This window comes from Conger conger, chromosome 10, assembly GCF_963514075.1.
Source record: "Conger conger chromosome 10, fConCon1.1, whole genome shotgun sequence".
Taxonomy (NCBI): domain Eukaryota; kingdom Metazoa; phylum Chordata; class Actinopteri; order Anguilliformes; family Congridae; genus Conger; species Conger conger.
The window spans coordinates 3,680,001-3,697,731 of NC_083769.1; the positions used below are offsets into that span (position 1 = coordinate 3,680,001).

General features: G+C 41.7%; 1 protein-coding gene across 3 annotated transcripts in view; it reads right to left on the bottom strand.

Moving 5' to 3' along the window:
* Positions 1-8,131, bottom strand: part of LOC133138470 (ubiquitin-like modifier-activating enzyme 1) — a 38,949-nt gene extending 30,818 nt beyond the window's left edge. For 2 of the 3 annotated variants that reach the window (XM_061257255.1, XM_061257253.1), the window contains exons 1-3: positions 5,799-6,068; positions 3,643-3,783; positions 3,455-3,513 (exon numbers count right to left, since the gene is read on the bottom strand). In XM_061257255.1, the coding sequence (XP_061113239.1) occupies positions 3,455-3,513; positions 3,643-3,783 (200 nt within the window). In that variant the 5' untranslated portion in view covers positions 5,799-6,068. Of the gene's footprint in view, positions 1-3,454; positions 3,514-3,642; positions 3,784-5,798; positions 6,069-7,843 lie in introns of those variants that run through there. The other variant, XM_061257254.1, reaches the window with a different exon arrangement.
* Between the last annotated feature and the right edge of the window lie 9,600 nt (positions 8,132-17,731).

The following is a 17,731-nucleotide window of genomic DNA, read 5'->3' on the forward strand; positions in this document are numbered from 1 at the left end:
CGCAATACACCTCAACTCACTGCCTTTCAGCAAGAGAGCTTGCAACAACACACCTGAACTCACTGCCTTTCAGCAAGAAAGCTTGCAATACACCTGAACTCACTGCCTTTCAGCAAGAGAGCTCGCAACAACACACCTCAACTCACTGCCTTTCAGCAAGAGAGCTCACAATACACCTCAACTCACTGCCTTTCAGCAAGAGAGCTCACAATACACCTCAACTCACTGCTTTTCAGCAAGAGAGCTCACAATACACCTCAACTCACTGCCTTTCAGCAAGAGAGCTCACAATACACCTCAACTCACTGCCTTTCAGCAAGAGAGCTCACAAACCCTCAACTCACTGCCTTTCAGCGAGAGCTCGCAACAGAACGCCTCAAATCACTCAGCTCCAGTGACGTCACTGGACGTGTTTGACTTGAATCTCCAGCCTGTGTTTCCCAGAAGGTAACGGGCGCTCAAACCCCACTCTTGAACACAGAGACTGGGTTATGGGAGGCCACCCATCCAGGAGATCACAACAGGCCCACAGAAATAAGGTAGAGACTTTACACTCTTTAACGCAGAGACTTCCAACTATCGAACAAGGTGTATCAAAATTTTGGTTGTGGATACATCTTCCAACAGATCCTCCTATTGCTGCAGAATACGTTCGTAAGTACTGCAGGATGTAGCAGGGTTCAAAGTTATTCAAATAACTTAGAAGGGCTCAAAGTTATTCCAGGCAGCGATTCATGTTCGGTTTCTGCCAGCAGGCATTGCCCTCAATCCCATTCATGGCAGCAAAAGCTTTCAGTCTGAGTAGAAATGCGTTCACAGTTCCCCGCATGTTTGCCCTGTATTTAGGAAACGGCTACACTGACAGTGATTTTTAAAAGGCCTACACACATTTAACCCAAATAAACTGAACAGAACCAAGTGTGACAGTGCTCCTTTAATAACTTGACAATTTCCTTGATGAGGACAAACAGCCATAGCAGCCCATTCATTTTTGCGAAAAAAACATAGGGGTTTAAACGAGGCCTAGATGACATGGCATTATGGTGGTGCTCAGTCAACATCAGCTTCATATAAAGGTTGGGCTGTTGACCTGTAACAGAAGTAAACAAACATCTAAGGGGAGTGAGGAGGAGTTTGTAATACTCTTGATTTACGCATCACTAACTAAACAAGCAGTGACAACATAAATAAGCTAACAACACAACCAGTCCTATACCCCAGTGGTTCTCAGACTCGGGCCGGAGTACTCCTGTGTATGCTTTTCATGTTTAGAGGGAGTACTCGCCCTCATAAACCACCTTGTGTCAAAGATAGCCAAGTATACCATAAATAATAAAATTCCAATATCCATGTTGTGCTTATCATGCTATATGGCAAACATTTTACATAAAAAGTGACAAGTTATTTTGAACTGATCAAATTATAGACGGAAGTGAATCCGTAATTGGTGAATGTGTTGACAACTGGCCACCAAACCATTCAGAAGAAAGAATTCAAAGCAAGTGAAAACAAGGAAAACATGCATTGTGTTGATACATTTAAGGAAAGATAAAAATTACAAATGAAATTAAACATTTTCAACAAACTACATCAATATGAACCTATTAGTTAACCTCTGTCTTTGATTTGTTGCTCCATCTTATGCAATTGTTTGCAAGAAGTTGCAATAAGCACAATATGAAGGTGGTCATGAAAGTTATTCTTCAAGCCATTGCAAAGCTATGTCTGGCATAATGTGGTTTAAGGTAAATGCACATAAAGATGAAAAGCACCTAATTAAGAAAAGATTAACAGCTTGCTAAAATTATTCGAAGGCAATTGGCATTGGAACAAAAACCAGCAGGTGAAAGCACAGTCACTCACTAACCACAAAACATTTTTCTGCACATAGCATTTTCAATAAAACCCATGGGATTTTACAACTCTGAAATCAAGTAGAGGTTGCATTTATGGATATTATATTTCAGTAGCTATCTAGCTAGCAAACTAGCTAGGATGCCAAGTGGAAGACTAACTGCGAGGAGATTTTATAGTTGACTACCCACTCATAATGACTTTGCGTCCAATAGCTGGGATATAACCAGTTAGCTAGGAATACAGGCCCCTCCAAATGTATTTGAAAAGCAATGTCAATTCCTTTGTTTTTGCTATACACCGAAGACAAGTGAGTTTGTATAAGAGATGACCAAGGAACATTTCTGCTTTTATTTCCTGGTATTTTCATCTTTTGGTATTTTACATCAGACCACCCAATTTTTAGGTGAGCAAAAGTATTGGAACATGTGACTGACAGGTGTTTTTTGTTGCCCAGTTGTCCTGTTAAGATTGGTTGGTTCAACAATAAATAGTTCTGAATGTCTACTCTTGATTTTAGCCTTTAGGGTTCTGCCTGTGAAGACTGCATTTGTGTTAGAAAAGATAAACCAACATGAAGACCAGAGAGCAGTCTTGGGGAGAAAAGCACATCACAAACAATCTCCACAGGGCAAGGGTAAAGGTTTCTCAATCAACCGTTCGAATACAGAGGCTACCATAAGATGCAAAACACTCATCAGTAGTAAAAAGTTAAACCTCTACCAAAGGGATGGAAAGGCAAAAGCGTGGAGAAAGTAGGGATCTGCTCATGATCCAAAACATACAAGCTCATCAGTGAAGCACAGTGGAGGAAGTGTCTTGGCTTGGGCTTGCATAGCTGCTTCTGGAGTGGGTTCACTAATCTTTACTAATCTTGACGGTGTAACCCATGATGGTAGCAGAAGGATGAATTCAGAAGTCTACATAAACATTGTCTGCCAACTTACGGAGAAATGCATCCAAACTAGGAACATCATGCAGCAAGACAATGACCCAAAACACACTGACACAGCAAAGGACTTCATTCGGGAGAAGGTTTTAGACTAGCCAAGTCAAGCACCCAATAACCCAATTGAGCATGCATTTCACCTCCTGAAGAGGAGATTGAAGGGAGAAACAAACAACTGAAAGAGGCTGCAGTAAAAGTCTGGAAATGGGTCACAGGATGGAAGCAAGGGATATGCTACCAAATATTAAGTGTTATCTACTTAAGTAGCCTACTTTCTGTTCCAATACTTTTGCTCACCTAAAGATTGGGTGGTCTGATACCAAAGCATTTTAACACACCTAGGTCTAGGTGTAAATGCCAAGAAATGAAAGTTGAAATTCTGAACTCTTGTCTCGTGTTCATCTTTACCCAAATGCTTCCAATCAAACCGCTCCATATCTGTGTTCAAAATCTACAACAGACAGTTAACTAATATTATACAAATGACCATCATACCACATCACATCTCAATCTGTGTGCCGTATGTGGGTAGTAGTAGAGCTTTTAAATTCCTGTGGCGGTCCGCGACATCTTTGTGGATGTGGTTTGCCACCTTTACACTTGCCACACAACTGGGGGGGGGGGGGCAGATTGACAGACCAATAGACTTACAGCTGCCGGGAGTACAGGCCTTCGTCGATCTCTGCTTCATTCCCGTTGTTAGCCATGCCCTGGAGACACACAAACAGACCAAGCTAAAGCAGGGTTTGAATGGCCACTCCAGACCAGCTTCATCTCAAGCACATATGGTTACCAACATGTGTGTGTGCGTGTGCGTGTGAGTCTGCGTGCTCACTCACGTTCTCAGGAGTGTGGGTCGGTTGACTTCTGACAGAGGAGGATGAGGATGAGGAGGAGGAGGAAGAGGAAGAGCAGTGTGGCACCGTCTTGGTCTCAGATCCTGACACGCGACGCTTCTTGGACAGCGGGGAGCTGGACATCTGGGAATTTTCAAACAGTCAGCCTCAAGCGCACAAGTGAAGTGGGACAACTTTTACAGTCAAACGGGTTAAAAAAAAAAAAAAGGCCCGGATTTCAGCACCGGACAGCTCCTTTCACTCAGAGTGAAATGTATGACAACCAGCTTGCCAGCATTTCTATTCCCTACAAAATTATAATTTGTAATTTATATGTAAACCTTATTTACAACATTGCTTCATTTAGTTGAAAGTGTACGGTTTCAATTCATCTATATATTCAGTTTGCTAAGGATGAAATAGACTTAATTATCCAATTTACTTTTGAAGCTATATTAAAGACGACGTCGGCAGATGTTTTTAATAACACATATAATGCAATAGATATGCAACAAGCCTACAAGGCAAAGTGCTTGAAAGGAACAGAATGGCTCAAGCCTGGCAAACTGCTCCATTTAAAGCCAGTGTTTTAATATTATATCACAAGACATTCATTACAAGCCTCAGTATCATTTGGAATAATGTTTAAAAAATATACATCTTATACAGGAAGAGCTCAATTAATTCGTTGGTCACCGTAAACTCCTTTGAACTGCTGCATTATGAGCAGTAAAACAGGACAACACGTTCGAAGAGGTGAGTGAAATCAACCCGCAGTGCTACTGCTGCCCATTTCGTAAGCAAACAGCCGAACACTTAAAAACGACTGCAAACTGTTAATGATTCTTCGCAAATTCGTAAGAATAATTACTTATTACATGCGTCGAAGATCCATTTTAAAACTCTCCTTTTCAAATGTCCAAAACATTGTATTCTGGTTGTGCTTTGTGAGCTAATCTTTCTATTAATATCCCAAAGCATCACTCAAGAGAAGTGGAAGGGTGTGTTTAGGTAAGCAGTGGCTAGCTGGCCCCTCTTCTACAAAAACGCTGATTCATTCAAAACCAACTGCAGATGCGACGCGTTAGTTTATTGGCGACTTGGTTGTCAGCCTTCTATAAATACAGCTAGCGTGAGAGCTAACCCCTCGCCATTACATTTCATTCGTATTTATTTAACGTAGCATTGATAGCTCGATGTCTAAGGTAGATGGATAATTAGTTAACTCGAGATATCGGATGTAGCCAGTCGTATTCGGGTTTGAAAGTGTGCTAGCTAGCTAAACTGCAATATTTATAGCCAGCCTAGCGATGTCGAATATCGACAAAATACATTGTCGCTAGTTCGTTAAAGCGGAGTGCTTTTTAATTATAGGTTTGTCGTGGTAACTGTTAGACCAATAACAGTTAAATAAACCGAAAGATAGCTAGCCATGTCCCCTAGTGTAACGGCCAAGTAATCTCAGACATTAGCCACAGTAGCTAGCCAGCAATCTACTTCCTTGTAGCAGGCTAAAGTGAAACTGAACACGTACAGGCCGCGACCGCGCCATTCATTCTTAAAATCTGCCCAGCAACTTGGCAAACTAGCTAGCTGGAAGCGAACTAAAACACCTAGCTACCTAGTGATAAGCACATTTCCATTATCGGACAGCAAAAAACACATGACATCGTTAACATTACATTATGTTACAGAACTACCGGGATTACGCAAACCCGTGTAACGTTAACTTCAGCGTGGTTGGATGAATACATTTAGTAGCTAGCTAGCGTTATATCGATTCAGTCAGCGAAAGAACAAATAATAATAACTTAGCTAGCATTCTCGCTACCGCTCTGGCTATATATCAAGCAACCTGTTCCGGGCCTAACTTGTGTCGCTATGCTAGCCAGCTAACTAGCAAACTAACTAGCTGCACCAAGTTCGAATACTTTACCCGTGTATTTGATATCTAGATTCGCTAGCAGGCTAACAGGCTAGTCTAGCGTTAGGCTACAGCGTCCTCAAACCTAAAAACGCATATTTACACAGAGAAAGGAAATCACAGCATCCAAGCTAGCTAACGTGAGCAGGGAAACATTAAGTCGAAAATGAAAAATACAGCCTCTATGGCGAGAAACTCAACATGCAGTAACCAGCAATAACGTTAGCTATCTTACCAATAATCCTTCCCTGCTCCCTCAGACTGCAAACCGCTCCTTTTTATTTGGCTAGTTAACTTAGCTATGACAATTTGGGATTTTTCGACAGGATAGAAAAATAAACAGGAAGCCAAATAAAGCGCAGAGCGTTTGTGGTCGGAGATCTTTCCCCAACTGTCGAGTCACTGCAACTAGTAGAGGTGCCAGCTAGGTGGCTAGCTAGGCTGCGTTGCCGTGCTGTATTGTAGACTATACGGTTCCGTAGCGTTACTGTATCGCGAACACAATCAAAATGGCAGCTGAGGGCCAAGGGGCGGGACTTGTGAAATATTAATGCAGAGGGCGGGGCTACCGCGCTCTCAACAAACTCTCTGGGCCGTCCACATGTGCAAAGTATAGTACCGTTAACCTAGACTGCAAACAACCTTTCTGCGAACCGGTGGATACTTATTCGACATTATCTTAAGAACTTTGCTGCGAGGAGAAAATGGCGTGAAACAATGCCAGCACGTTCCAAATACATCGAATATATGGCTATATTAAGGTATCCATGAAACAAAACACTGATCACAGCAAATCGCTTAGCCTACTGCTTTTATATTTTAAATATTAACTACATATAGACCTCCAAGTCTTCTGAATGCATTGGTCGGCTGTTTTTAATCAACGGCTTTTGCTCGGGATACATTTCACATAGTCCACAAAAGATTGCAGCCAATTGTGGGGAATATTGCACATCATTAACAATACTCTTCTGTAACGTTCTAGACCTTAGTGTGGTCGTGTTTTAAACACAAATTAGCTACTTCGCTAGCTAGTACGATAACCGTATCATACTCTGAGCATTCCAACCCCTATGGGGAAACAGAATTTGTGATTTTGTTATAACGTATTTTTCGTGCTTTCGGAAAAGACGATGGGGGGTTCGCTCCAGGCAGAAATCCCAGCTGTCAATAAAAAAACGTAACGGTAGACCTGGTTAAGCCGTCATATTATAATAGCAAGCCGTTTCTATGACCTGCTAGCTGTTTATATGGCCTGGGAAACAGGCATACTTTGTTACTTGTCAGCCTCTTGCAAATATTTAGATTTTGAATAATATACTGTATAGGTAGCCTTTAAGTCCGTGCACGCTCGCTAGCTAGCTAGCATTAGCCATCATCATGCAAAAATAAACATCAACATGAACGTTAGCTCGCCTGTTGTCGGTGCACATGGACAGCCGCTGACTGAACCGGAGGGCTCGGCTAGCTAGCTATGGATTGGAATTCCCGCAAATTAGTTAACATTAGGCAGCTATTTGAGACTGGAACGCATGTGTTGTTGGGGGATGGGGGTGATTGATGACAAAGGCCCAAGTGGGCCGCTCGGTTCCCGGCGCACAACAAGAAAGTAGGCCGGGGGTTCGGTTCCTGGCGAACAGAGCGGTTACATTTTACCTACGTTAGCCAGCGCCAGCTAGTTATGGCCATCGCACCCAATCTCACTCATCCCCACAAGGAGCCGTTCACAGCGAATAAATTGAATCGGCTGAAGATATATAGCTAGCTACACAGCTAGAACGTTAGCTATATAGCAACTAGCCCTAGCTAATATCCGTTTGAATATTCACTGGATAGCCGACTTCATCATTGAAGAGAAAAAATAGACACAACCACCTCTCCTTATGACTAACGTTAGCCGCGTTGGTAAGATGCTGGCAAACTCATTGATGTCAGCGAGCTCATGTAAACTGCCCAACGTTATCTGGCTACATTAAAATGTTGTGCTCAACCCCAAATGAACGAATACGCCATGTAAAGTATTCGAATAGTGTTATTATCTTAGCGACGTTAGCTAAACTGTCGTCCCCATTGGCTAGCACACAACACATATAGTTATCATACCCACACCCTTCATCCGCTCCCAAAACTTACCCCAAAGCCCGAAACATTGCCCAACTAAGTTAGCTGGCTTGCTAGAAACTTGCTAGTTCGGCAAATGCCAATTATCCGGATGGTGACATTTCTATAATATAAATACAAAACATACTTTACGAAAAGGTTATTAACTTGCTAACTTACCACATCCGATGTTACTCAGGCCCGGTCCGCGGTATCAAAAATAATATATTTATCCCCAAAAAAAACAACGTCAAATAATTAGCTAGATTAGCACTTTGATCTCCCTTGTACGTAAAGGTTAGCTTGTTAGCCAGCTCGATGTGTCAAGACAGCAGGATATAGGTGACTAGCTACATCCACAATAATGGATAGACTCAGCCCGGCTATTCCCAGCACAATAAACGATAGCTAGCTGGCCCCCTCACTTCGCTGCAAGCTCTCGTTGTACGGAAATCAGAAAAGAGAAACGCAGAAACATGTGCCGATAGAGTTTTCGACAGAGAATTGCATCTAATCTTTAAAATAGGGATTTTATTATAACTTTGTTTCCTTTGAAATACGTTCACGACGCAGTACTAACACATATAATTAGGTTTTAAACTATCATTTAAATTCTACCAGTTTTCCAACTTGAAAAAAACGGAATATGATAGTTCTATTACATTTAGAAATATGTGGAAATTATGAACCCCCCCTCTTGTGGCTATGATTAAACCGTCCAGAGGTTACTCTGGCACTGTGACATGTGGGAATTGTAGTCCTTACATATTAATTCGCATTCTGTGAGATATGAACACCGACACTTGTGGCGACGTTTCTAAAATTGTTTTCTATAAATTCGCATTTTGAGCAGCTGTGGCGCATGGCTGAATAGCCTACGCATTGTTAAAGATAAGCAATAACATGACATTGTGCTTGGACAAACCAGGGTAACAGCAATTTACCTTTAATAATGATTTAAATGAGTTTAAAATGGGAAAGACAATTTCTGATTAGTATGGTACGAATGCCAGAAACATTGACGTATTATTTGTTATACACAGCTTGCTATAGCGCATGGTTTTTGGGCCCACATCACAAATGGGCAAAGTGGCAGCATCAACACCATTTAGGGCTGTCAAATCACATTCCAAGTACTGGTTGAGCAGTCCTTCAATTTCATCACTGAAACACATGCTAAATAAATGAGCTGGGTGAAGTGCCAGCAGTGTTGGCAGGTATGGCATAAATACCAACGGGAAGGTTTTCCATCTCTGGATGAATGTAAAGGCTCCTTACAAGCATGTGCTTATAACTGACTGGATACTAAAACAATCCCATTGACATATTTGCTTCTCAGTCCCATACTGCCAGTTTTTTTATACTTAATGTTTTATCCACGGTTTTCACATACTAGTAGTAATAACAGTAGGCTACTACTTACAACACTATAGATTGGTATGCAAAAATGTGGACACCCTAGTAAAAAAAGCCTTTTACAATTAGTATCTAAGTGATACTTACAGTGGTGTTTTGCCCCCTTCCTGATTTCTTATTTTTGTGCATGTTTGTCACACTTAAATGTTTCAGATCATCAAACAAATTAAAATATTAGTCAAAGACAACACAAGTAAACACAAAATGCAGTTTTTAAATGAAGGTTTTTATTATTATGGGAGAAAAAAAAATCCAAACCTACCTGGCCCTGTGTGAAAAAGTGATTGCCCCCCCTGTTAAAACATAACTTAACTGTGGTTTATCAAACCTGAGTTCAATTTCTCTAGCCACACCCAGGCCTGATTACTGCCACACCTGTTCTCAATCAAGAAATCACTTAAACAGGACCTGCCTGACAAAGTGAAGTAGACCAAATGATCCTCAAAAGCTAGACATCATGCCGAGATCTAAAGAAATTCAGGAACAAATGAGAAAGAGATCTATCAGAAGTAATTGAGATCTATCAGTCTGGAAAAGGTTATAAAGCCATTTCTAAAGCTTTGGGACTCCAGCGAACCACAGTGAGAGCCATTATCCACAAATGGTGAAAACATGGAACAGTGGAGAACCTTCCCAGGAGTGGCCGGCTGACCAAAATTACCCCAAGAGCGCAGCGATGACTCATCCAAGAGGTCACAAAAGACCCCACAACAACATCCAAAGAACTGCAGGCCTCACTTGCCTCAGTTAAGGTCAGTGTTCATGACTCCAGCATAAGAAAGAGACTGGGCAAAAATGGCCTGCATGGCAGAGTTCCAAGACGAAAACCACTGCTGAGCAAAAAGAACATTAAGGCTCATCTCAATTTTGCCAGAAAACATCTTGATGATCCCCAAGACTTTTGGGAAAATACTCTGTAGTCTGACGAGACAAAAGTTGAACTTTTTTGAAGGTGTGTCCCATTACATCTGGCATAAAAGTAACACTGCATTTCAGAAAAAGAACATCATACCAACAGTAAAATATGGTGGTGGTAGTGTGATGGTCTGGGGCTGTTTTGCTGCTTCAGGACCTGGAGGACTTGCTGTGATAAATGGAACCATGAATTCTGCTGTCTACCAAAAAATCCTGAAGGAGAATGTCCGGCCATCTGTTCATGACCTCAAGCTGAAACGAACTTGGGTTCTGCAGCAGGACAATGATCCAAAACACACCAGCAAGTCCACCTCTGAATGGCTGAAGAAAAACAAAATGAAGACTTTGGAGTGGCCTAGTCAAAGTCCTGACCTGAATCCTATTGAGATGCTGTGGCATGACCTTAAAAAGGTGGTTCATGCTTGAAAACCCTCCAATGTGGCTGAATTACAACAATTCTGCAAAGATGAGTGGGCCAAAATTCCTCCACAGCGCTGTTGGACTGTTGGACAAGTTATTGCAAACGCTTGATTGCAGTTGTTGCTGCTAAGGGTGGTCCAACCAGTTATTAGGTTTAGGGGGCAATCACTTTTTCACACAGGGCCATGTAGGTTTGGATTTTTTTTTCTCCCTTAATAATAAAAACCTTCATTTAAAAACTGCATCTTGTGTTGTCTTTGACTAATATTTAAATTTGTTTGATCTGAAACATTTAAGTGTGACAAACATGCAAAAAAATAAGAAATCAGGAAGGGGGCAAACACTTTTTCACACCACTGTACCTCAAAATGGTACAAGTAAACATGGCTCATTTCTTCACATTTTTAAGCAAGATTACCTTTTTAGTTAACATTTTTACAGTTTCAAAATGATATTTAAAAAAAAAGTGAAAGGCCCTGTGCAAATGCATGCCTGTCAGTTAGTACTTCATAACTCCTCCTCTGGCACCTATAACAGCTTGCAAACAGTTCCTGTAGCCAGCTTCTGTCTTTCAGTTCTCACTTTTCCCCCATTCATCCTGGCAGTACACCTCTAGCTCAGAAATAATACAGAATGTTCGAGATCTCTCCACAGATTTTCAATAATATTGAAGTTGTGCCGGCCATTCCAAAACCTGGAGGTATTTTATGGTTGATTTCGAGATATGCTTTGGATCATTGTCTTGCTGGAATACCCAACCTCTCTTCAACTTCAATGTATTGACTGACCTTCAAATATTAGTCTCGAGAACCTCCTGGTATTTCCAAAATGCATTAGGCTTCTCACTGTTTTCTTTTGCATACTCCAGACACTTAATTTTGTTTTGAGGTCACAGGAAAGGCTTCTTTTTAGCAACTCTGCCATATAGGCCTTTGTTGTTTAAAGTATGTTGTATCGTTGTCCTGTGAACAGCTAGACCTGTGTCTTTTGCAGCTCTCTTGCAGTGATGTGTGGGTTTTCTCAGCATTTCTCACCAGGGCTCAGGCCATTCTATCTGCAATTTTTCAGCTGTTCCATTTAACTTCCATTTTCTAATAATGTTTCTGACAGTGGAGATTGGTAATTTGAAACAAACAATTTTTTGTAGAATGTGTTTTCAATAAATTTGCATTATGAACAGCTGTGGTGCATGGCTGAATAGCCTACCTATACCTACCTATATAAGCAATAACATGACATGACATTGTGCTTGGACAAACCAGGGTAAAACCAATTTGCCATAAAGAATTATTTATATTTTAAAATAGGAAACACAATTTCTGCATAGAATGGTATGAATGTTAGAAACATTGACGTATAATTTGTTATACACAGCTTGCCCTTCCTATCATTGAAAAGGCTCACTGACATGTTGACTCTGTTATGTTCCTGTGTTCTGTCCTCTGTTAGTTTATCATTGTTTATTATTGTTATTCTTGTTATTTATTATTTTTCATATTCATGTCTGGTGTTCTGTTTATAGTCATTAGTCTTTGCACTCTTTGCACTGTCTTCCCCTGTGATGTCTGAGTCTGAATGTTTACTAGCCCAGTCACTCCCTTGTCTGCGTGCCCCACTATTCGGGTGTTTACGGTAGTTCCGGGGTTCAATTTTCCTTCCAATCTTGCATTCCTTACTTCCTGCTTTCTCTCCATTTCATGTTTGTACATAGCACTAATATACTAATCCCAACTAACATAGAATTTGTACAGTACTAATTATACTAACACATTAATATGTTTGTCAAACTAACAAACTAACATTCACTAGTTTTGGGTATTTGTAATTTAAATCACTTAACTAACTTACTAACTCATCTCCAGTTTCAATTCTGTTCTGTAACCCCGCCTCCCTATTCTATCACTGATTACTTGCTTAGTTTCAGCGAAGTATTCGCACCTGTCTCTCCTTATCTCTGCATCTCCTGATTCTCTGCAAATTGTCTACTCCTTAGTCCGGAGCTGTTTGTATTTCATGTGTGTCTTTGTGAATCCAGTCCGCGTTTTCGTTTCCCCCTCTTATTGTCTTATTACCCTTTCATGTGTCTCACCTGATGTTTATTTGTTAGACCGCCCTCACTCCCATGCCCTGCCTAGTTTGTCTCATTCCCCTGTGTATAAAACCTGTCTTTTTCAGTTGCATGCTGCTAGTTTGTCTTGTCCTGTTTTGAGACCTGAGCCCTTCATCCCGTCCCTCAGTTCTAGCCTCCTTGTTTTCTTGCCCTTGTTTCCTAGTGTATTTTTGTGTATTTCCTGTTTTGACCCCTGCCTGCTTACCTGGACTATTCTTTGTGTGTTGTGGATTTCTGTACTTCTGCCTTATTGGATTGACCCCCCGGTTTTTGACCCTGGCCTGCTTTTTGACTACGCTCTGTCTGCCCCTTCACCTGCTAGTAAACCTGCCATTTTTCCACACCCCTGTGTCTGCTTCTGGTTCCTCTGTCCCCCCCGCTGTAACACCCTCTGCCTGTGTTTATCGTCCTTAAATTCAGGTTTCAAAGTGTACATTTGTCAGGCCGTCACTCTGTATCAAAATATTGTACAGCTGTACAAGTATTCAAGCTCATAGGTTGAAAATTGGTTCTAACTGCCACAGCCAAGTATTCAAGCTCATTGCGGGGGGCTTATTCTCGTGTAGCTGCCCAGATTGCACTCCAGACAAGCGATCACTGAAACTCCGTGTACTACTGCTTATTATCCAAGCAAAGACTACAAATCGAATTCTAAAACCATACCAGTTTGTTATCGGTAGCAACAAGCAAATTAGCTGTAGTTAGCTTGACAAATGTACAAATATCCACTTACAATAAAATATAGGCAATACAAACATAGTCACGATCGCACAAGCGTTGTGCTTCAGGTGGATATTTGTACATTTTGGAAGCTAACTAGTCATAGCTATTAGCTGGTATCGTTTTTGAACTAGATAAGCAACAGAGTTTCAGTGATTGCTTGTCTGGAGTGCAATTTAGGCAGCTTCGCGTTCCTTTTATCTCTTTATATGTTCAAGAGATAAAAGGATTGGGGTGGACTATCATATCTTAGTTATATAGCCAGCTAGTTGTGTAGGCAAATAACTTGCTTGCTCACAATATAAACTGCTCAAAAAAATTAAGGGAACACTTAAGGGACACATTAGACCTTGATGAAGGATTTATTCATGTTGAAAATTTTTACTGATGTACATTGTATAATTTGTTGAGAACAAAATGACGTAAGGAAAATAAAATCATCAACCCATTAAGGGCTGGATTCAAAAACCCTACCGAAAATCAAAGTAAAAAATTAAAATCACCGGCTGATCCAACTTGTGTGAATTTTATCCTGGCAACTCATAATGTGACTCAGTAGTGTGTACGGCCCCCGTGTGCCACAGACAACGTCTGGTCATGCTCCTGATGAGTCGGCGGATGGTGTTCTGGGGGATCTCCTCCCAGACCTGGATCAGGGCATCAGTGAGCTCCTGGACAGTCTGTGGCGGTACTCGGCGGCGTCGGATGCACCGATACATAATGTCCCATAGGTGCTCAATTGGATTTAGGTCTGGGGAACGTGAGGGCCAGTCAATGGCATCAGTGCCTTCCTCATCCCGGAACTGCCTACACACTCTGGCCACATGAGGCCGGGCATTGTTCTGCTCCAGGAGGAACCCAGGGCCCACTGCACCAGTGTATCATCCCGGTTCCTAACAGCAGTCAGGTACTGTTGGCTATGCCATGGAGGTCGGTGTGACCCTCCAAAGATATGCCTCCCCAGACCATCACTGACCCACCGCCAAACCAGTCATGCCGGATGATGTTGCAGGCAGCACAACGTTCACCACGGCGTCTCCAGACTCTTTCACGCCTGCCACGTGCTCAGTGTGAACCTGCTCTCATCTGTGAAGAGAACAGGGCGCCAGGGACGGACCTGCCAATTCTGGCGGTCTCTCGCGAATGCCAATCGAGCTGCAAGGTGCTGGGCTGTGAGCGCAAGTCCCACTAGAGGACATCGGGCCCTCATGTTACCCTCATGGAGTCTGTTTCTGACAGTTAGGTCAGAAACATGCACACCAGTAGCCTGCTGGAGGTCATTTTGTAGGGCTCTGGCAGTGCTCCTCCTGTTCCTTCTCACACAAAGGAGCAGATACCGGTCCTGCTGCTGGGCTGATGCCCTTCTACGGCCCTGTCCAGCTCTCCTTGTGTAACGGCCGGTCTCCTGGTATCTCCTCCATGCTCTTGAGACTGTGCTGGGAGACACAGCAAACCTTCTTGGGACCGCACATATGGATGTGCCATCCTGGAGGAGCTGGACTACCTGTGCAACCTGATTGGGCTGCAGGTACCGCCTCATGCTACCATGACAAGGACATAAGCAGAGCACAAAACTAGAGAAGAATCAGTCAGGAAGGATAAGGTGAGAGAAATTGTCGGTGGCCACCACATGCAAAACCATTAGATTTTTGGGGGTTGTCTTGCTTTTGCATCTCCATTCCACCTGTTGTCACTTTCATTTGCACCAAAGCAGGTGAAATTGATGCACAATCACTTGTGCTTTCTAAGTGGACAGATTGATATCCCTGAAGTTTAACTGACTTGGTGTTGGGCAGCCTGTAGTAGAGTGGTTAAGGTACATGACTGGGACCCGCAAGGTCGCTGGTTCGATCGCCAGTGTAGCCACAATAAGATCCGCACAGCCGTTGGGCCCTTGAGCAAGGCCCTTAACCCTGCATTGCTCCAGGGGAGGATTGTCTCCTGCTTAGTCTAATTAACTGTATGTCGCTCTGGATGAGAGCGTCTGCCAAATGCCATTAATGTAATGTAATGTAATGGTGTTATACTGTGATGATTAAGTGTTCCCTTAATTGTTTTGAGCAGTGTAGTTGGTTAGCTAAAGTGAAAACTTCAAAAAGACAGAAAATCTAAATAGTGTTGTGCAGCACACCAAACAATAACAATAGGGATAACAGTTGGGCTTGTACCTTAATCATCATCATCATCGTTATCTCTCAAGCTTACAGTGCAATCTGTATGTATTTGGACAGTTGGTACTTTTGGCTCTGTGCTCCAGCACATTGGATTTGACAATATGAGGTTAAAGTGCAGACTGTCATCTTTAATTTGAGGGTATTAATATCCATAACGGGAATGATGTCCCAGGTTACAGCTTGCTAAGAAGTACCTAAAAGAGCCTGCAGAGTTCTAGAGAAAGGTCTTGGGACAGACGAGACCAAGATGTACTATCAGAGTGATGGCAAGAGCAAACGGTTAAAATGAACTGCCCAAGAACCAAAGCACCCCCTCATCTGTGAAACATGGTGGTATGGGTGTTATTGTTTGGGCATGTGTGGCTGCCACAGGTGACTTGCCTTCATTGATAATGTAACTGCTGATAGCAGCAGCAAAATGAATTCCAATGTCTGCAGAAGCATCATATCTGTTCAATCAAATGGCTCCAGTTTATTTTGGAAAGCCTATTGTTTAGCCAATGTAAAACAAAATAAATAAAATAAATAATAATAATAATTTCTCAGCCTCATCCTGTGGGGTTCATGTTGACAAACGCCAATAACAGACTCAAAGGCAATCATATGCCTAGAATCAAGACTGGATACTGAAAGCTTACTTACACTCTGACTATTCAGAAGCAGCTGAGAAGCTAACTGTCCAATTACTTTTGGTCCCCTAAAATATAGTGACAAAGTATAAAAAGGGATGTGATTCCAAAACACATGTAAGGATGTAAATACTCTGAAGTTAAAGGTGACCTAAACCTCACATTAACCGTTTCATTTTAAATCCAATGTGCAGTACAGAGCCAAAAGAACAGAAATTATATGAACTCTCCAAATACATACGGACTGCACTGTATCTCACTCCAATCTGTACACACACACACACACACACACACACACACACACACATAACAGAAGTTTTATTTAGAGTTTTACTGTATTATTAGCTGGAACATTAATGATAGGTTAATAACACAAAGACAGACAGCATATTGGGCTATATAATCCCTTAATCAATGGAATATAATGTCAAAGATTCTGCATAAAAGACATTTGAAATACAGCAAGGCAAGTCTCCTCTTGTTTTTGCAAATTGTATCCAGCAAGAGGATATGACAGCCTCTTTGTCAAGCCCCTTCTCAAGCAATTATCCCATTTGCACTACCTCAATAATCTAAGTTAGTGGTTCCCAAACTCGGTCCTGGGGGCCCCTGGTGTGTAATTCCAACCGCCATCGCAGAATTACAATGTAAGTATGGGACTAAAACTCCCATGTTCACATTGTGCTATATTGCAAGCAATTACATAAAAAGCGAAACTGGACAAATTAAAGACCAGAGGTGAATGAACAGGTTGGAAGTGTAGACACCTGGCCATTAAAACTAATACATTTGGTAGACTGAGATGATGATGAGCCAAACCTGTATTGAGTCAATAAATTGTTGGGACAAGATGAATTAATTTAAACACCTGCATTCAGCAACCTAATTATGAGCCTACTGAGTCTATAAATATATCAGTTAAAAGATGTTCCCCCATTTTATGTAAATGTTTGCAATAAAGCACAATGAGAATGTGGGCCTTTTATTTTTCATTTGCATGCATAGCATAATGTGGCCTAAGAAGGTAAACAATCCCTTAAATCAAATACCTTTTTTAGAAACAGTAACAGTTTGTTAAAAATCTGAGATTACAATTGTGGTTACAACAAAAATCAGTACACAGCGGCCCCCAGGACCGAGTTTGAAAGCCACTGATCTAAGTTGACAGTAATTGCCACAAATTTAGCACAGAAATGTTTACTGGTGACAATCGTGTTAAATTTTGATTACTTACTACCATGGACATGTTTCTGTGCTGTACAAAGGCATGATTGGTTTTGTTAAAAGCAGTGGGAAATTCCCACATAAAAAATGAGAGCAGTTCTATAACATTTAACTTTTACAAATAACCAGAATCAGGTGTCTTGTGCTGGGCTAAAACACAACCCTGCAGCCACACTGGCCCTTTCGGATCAGAGTGGACACCCAGCCTTGCATCTGTTTTTACTGCAGTGATGCTCAGTTCTGGTCCAGGAGAGCCAGAGTTGGTTTTTGTATTTTCCTAAAGATCAGCAACCAACTCAGACCCAAGAAACCAGGTGAGCTGAGTTAACTGTAATCAGCTGCTTTAACTGATCAATTGCTGTGCTAATCAAGTTCTGAGTAAAGTCAGCAGAGCACGTGCCTCTCCATTGACCAGGTGTGTGAGCCACAGGCTCAGGACAAGCTTTTTGTAGCATTTAAA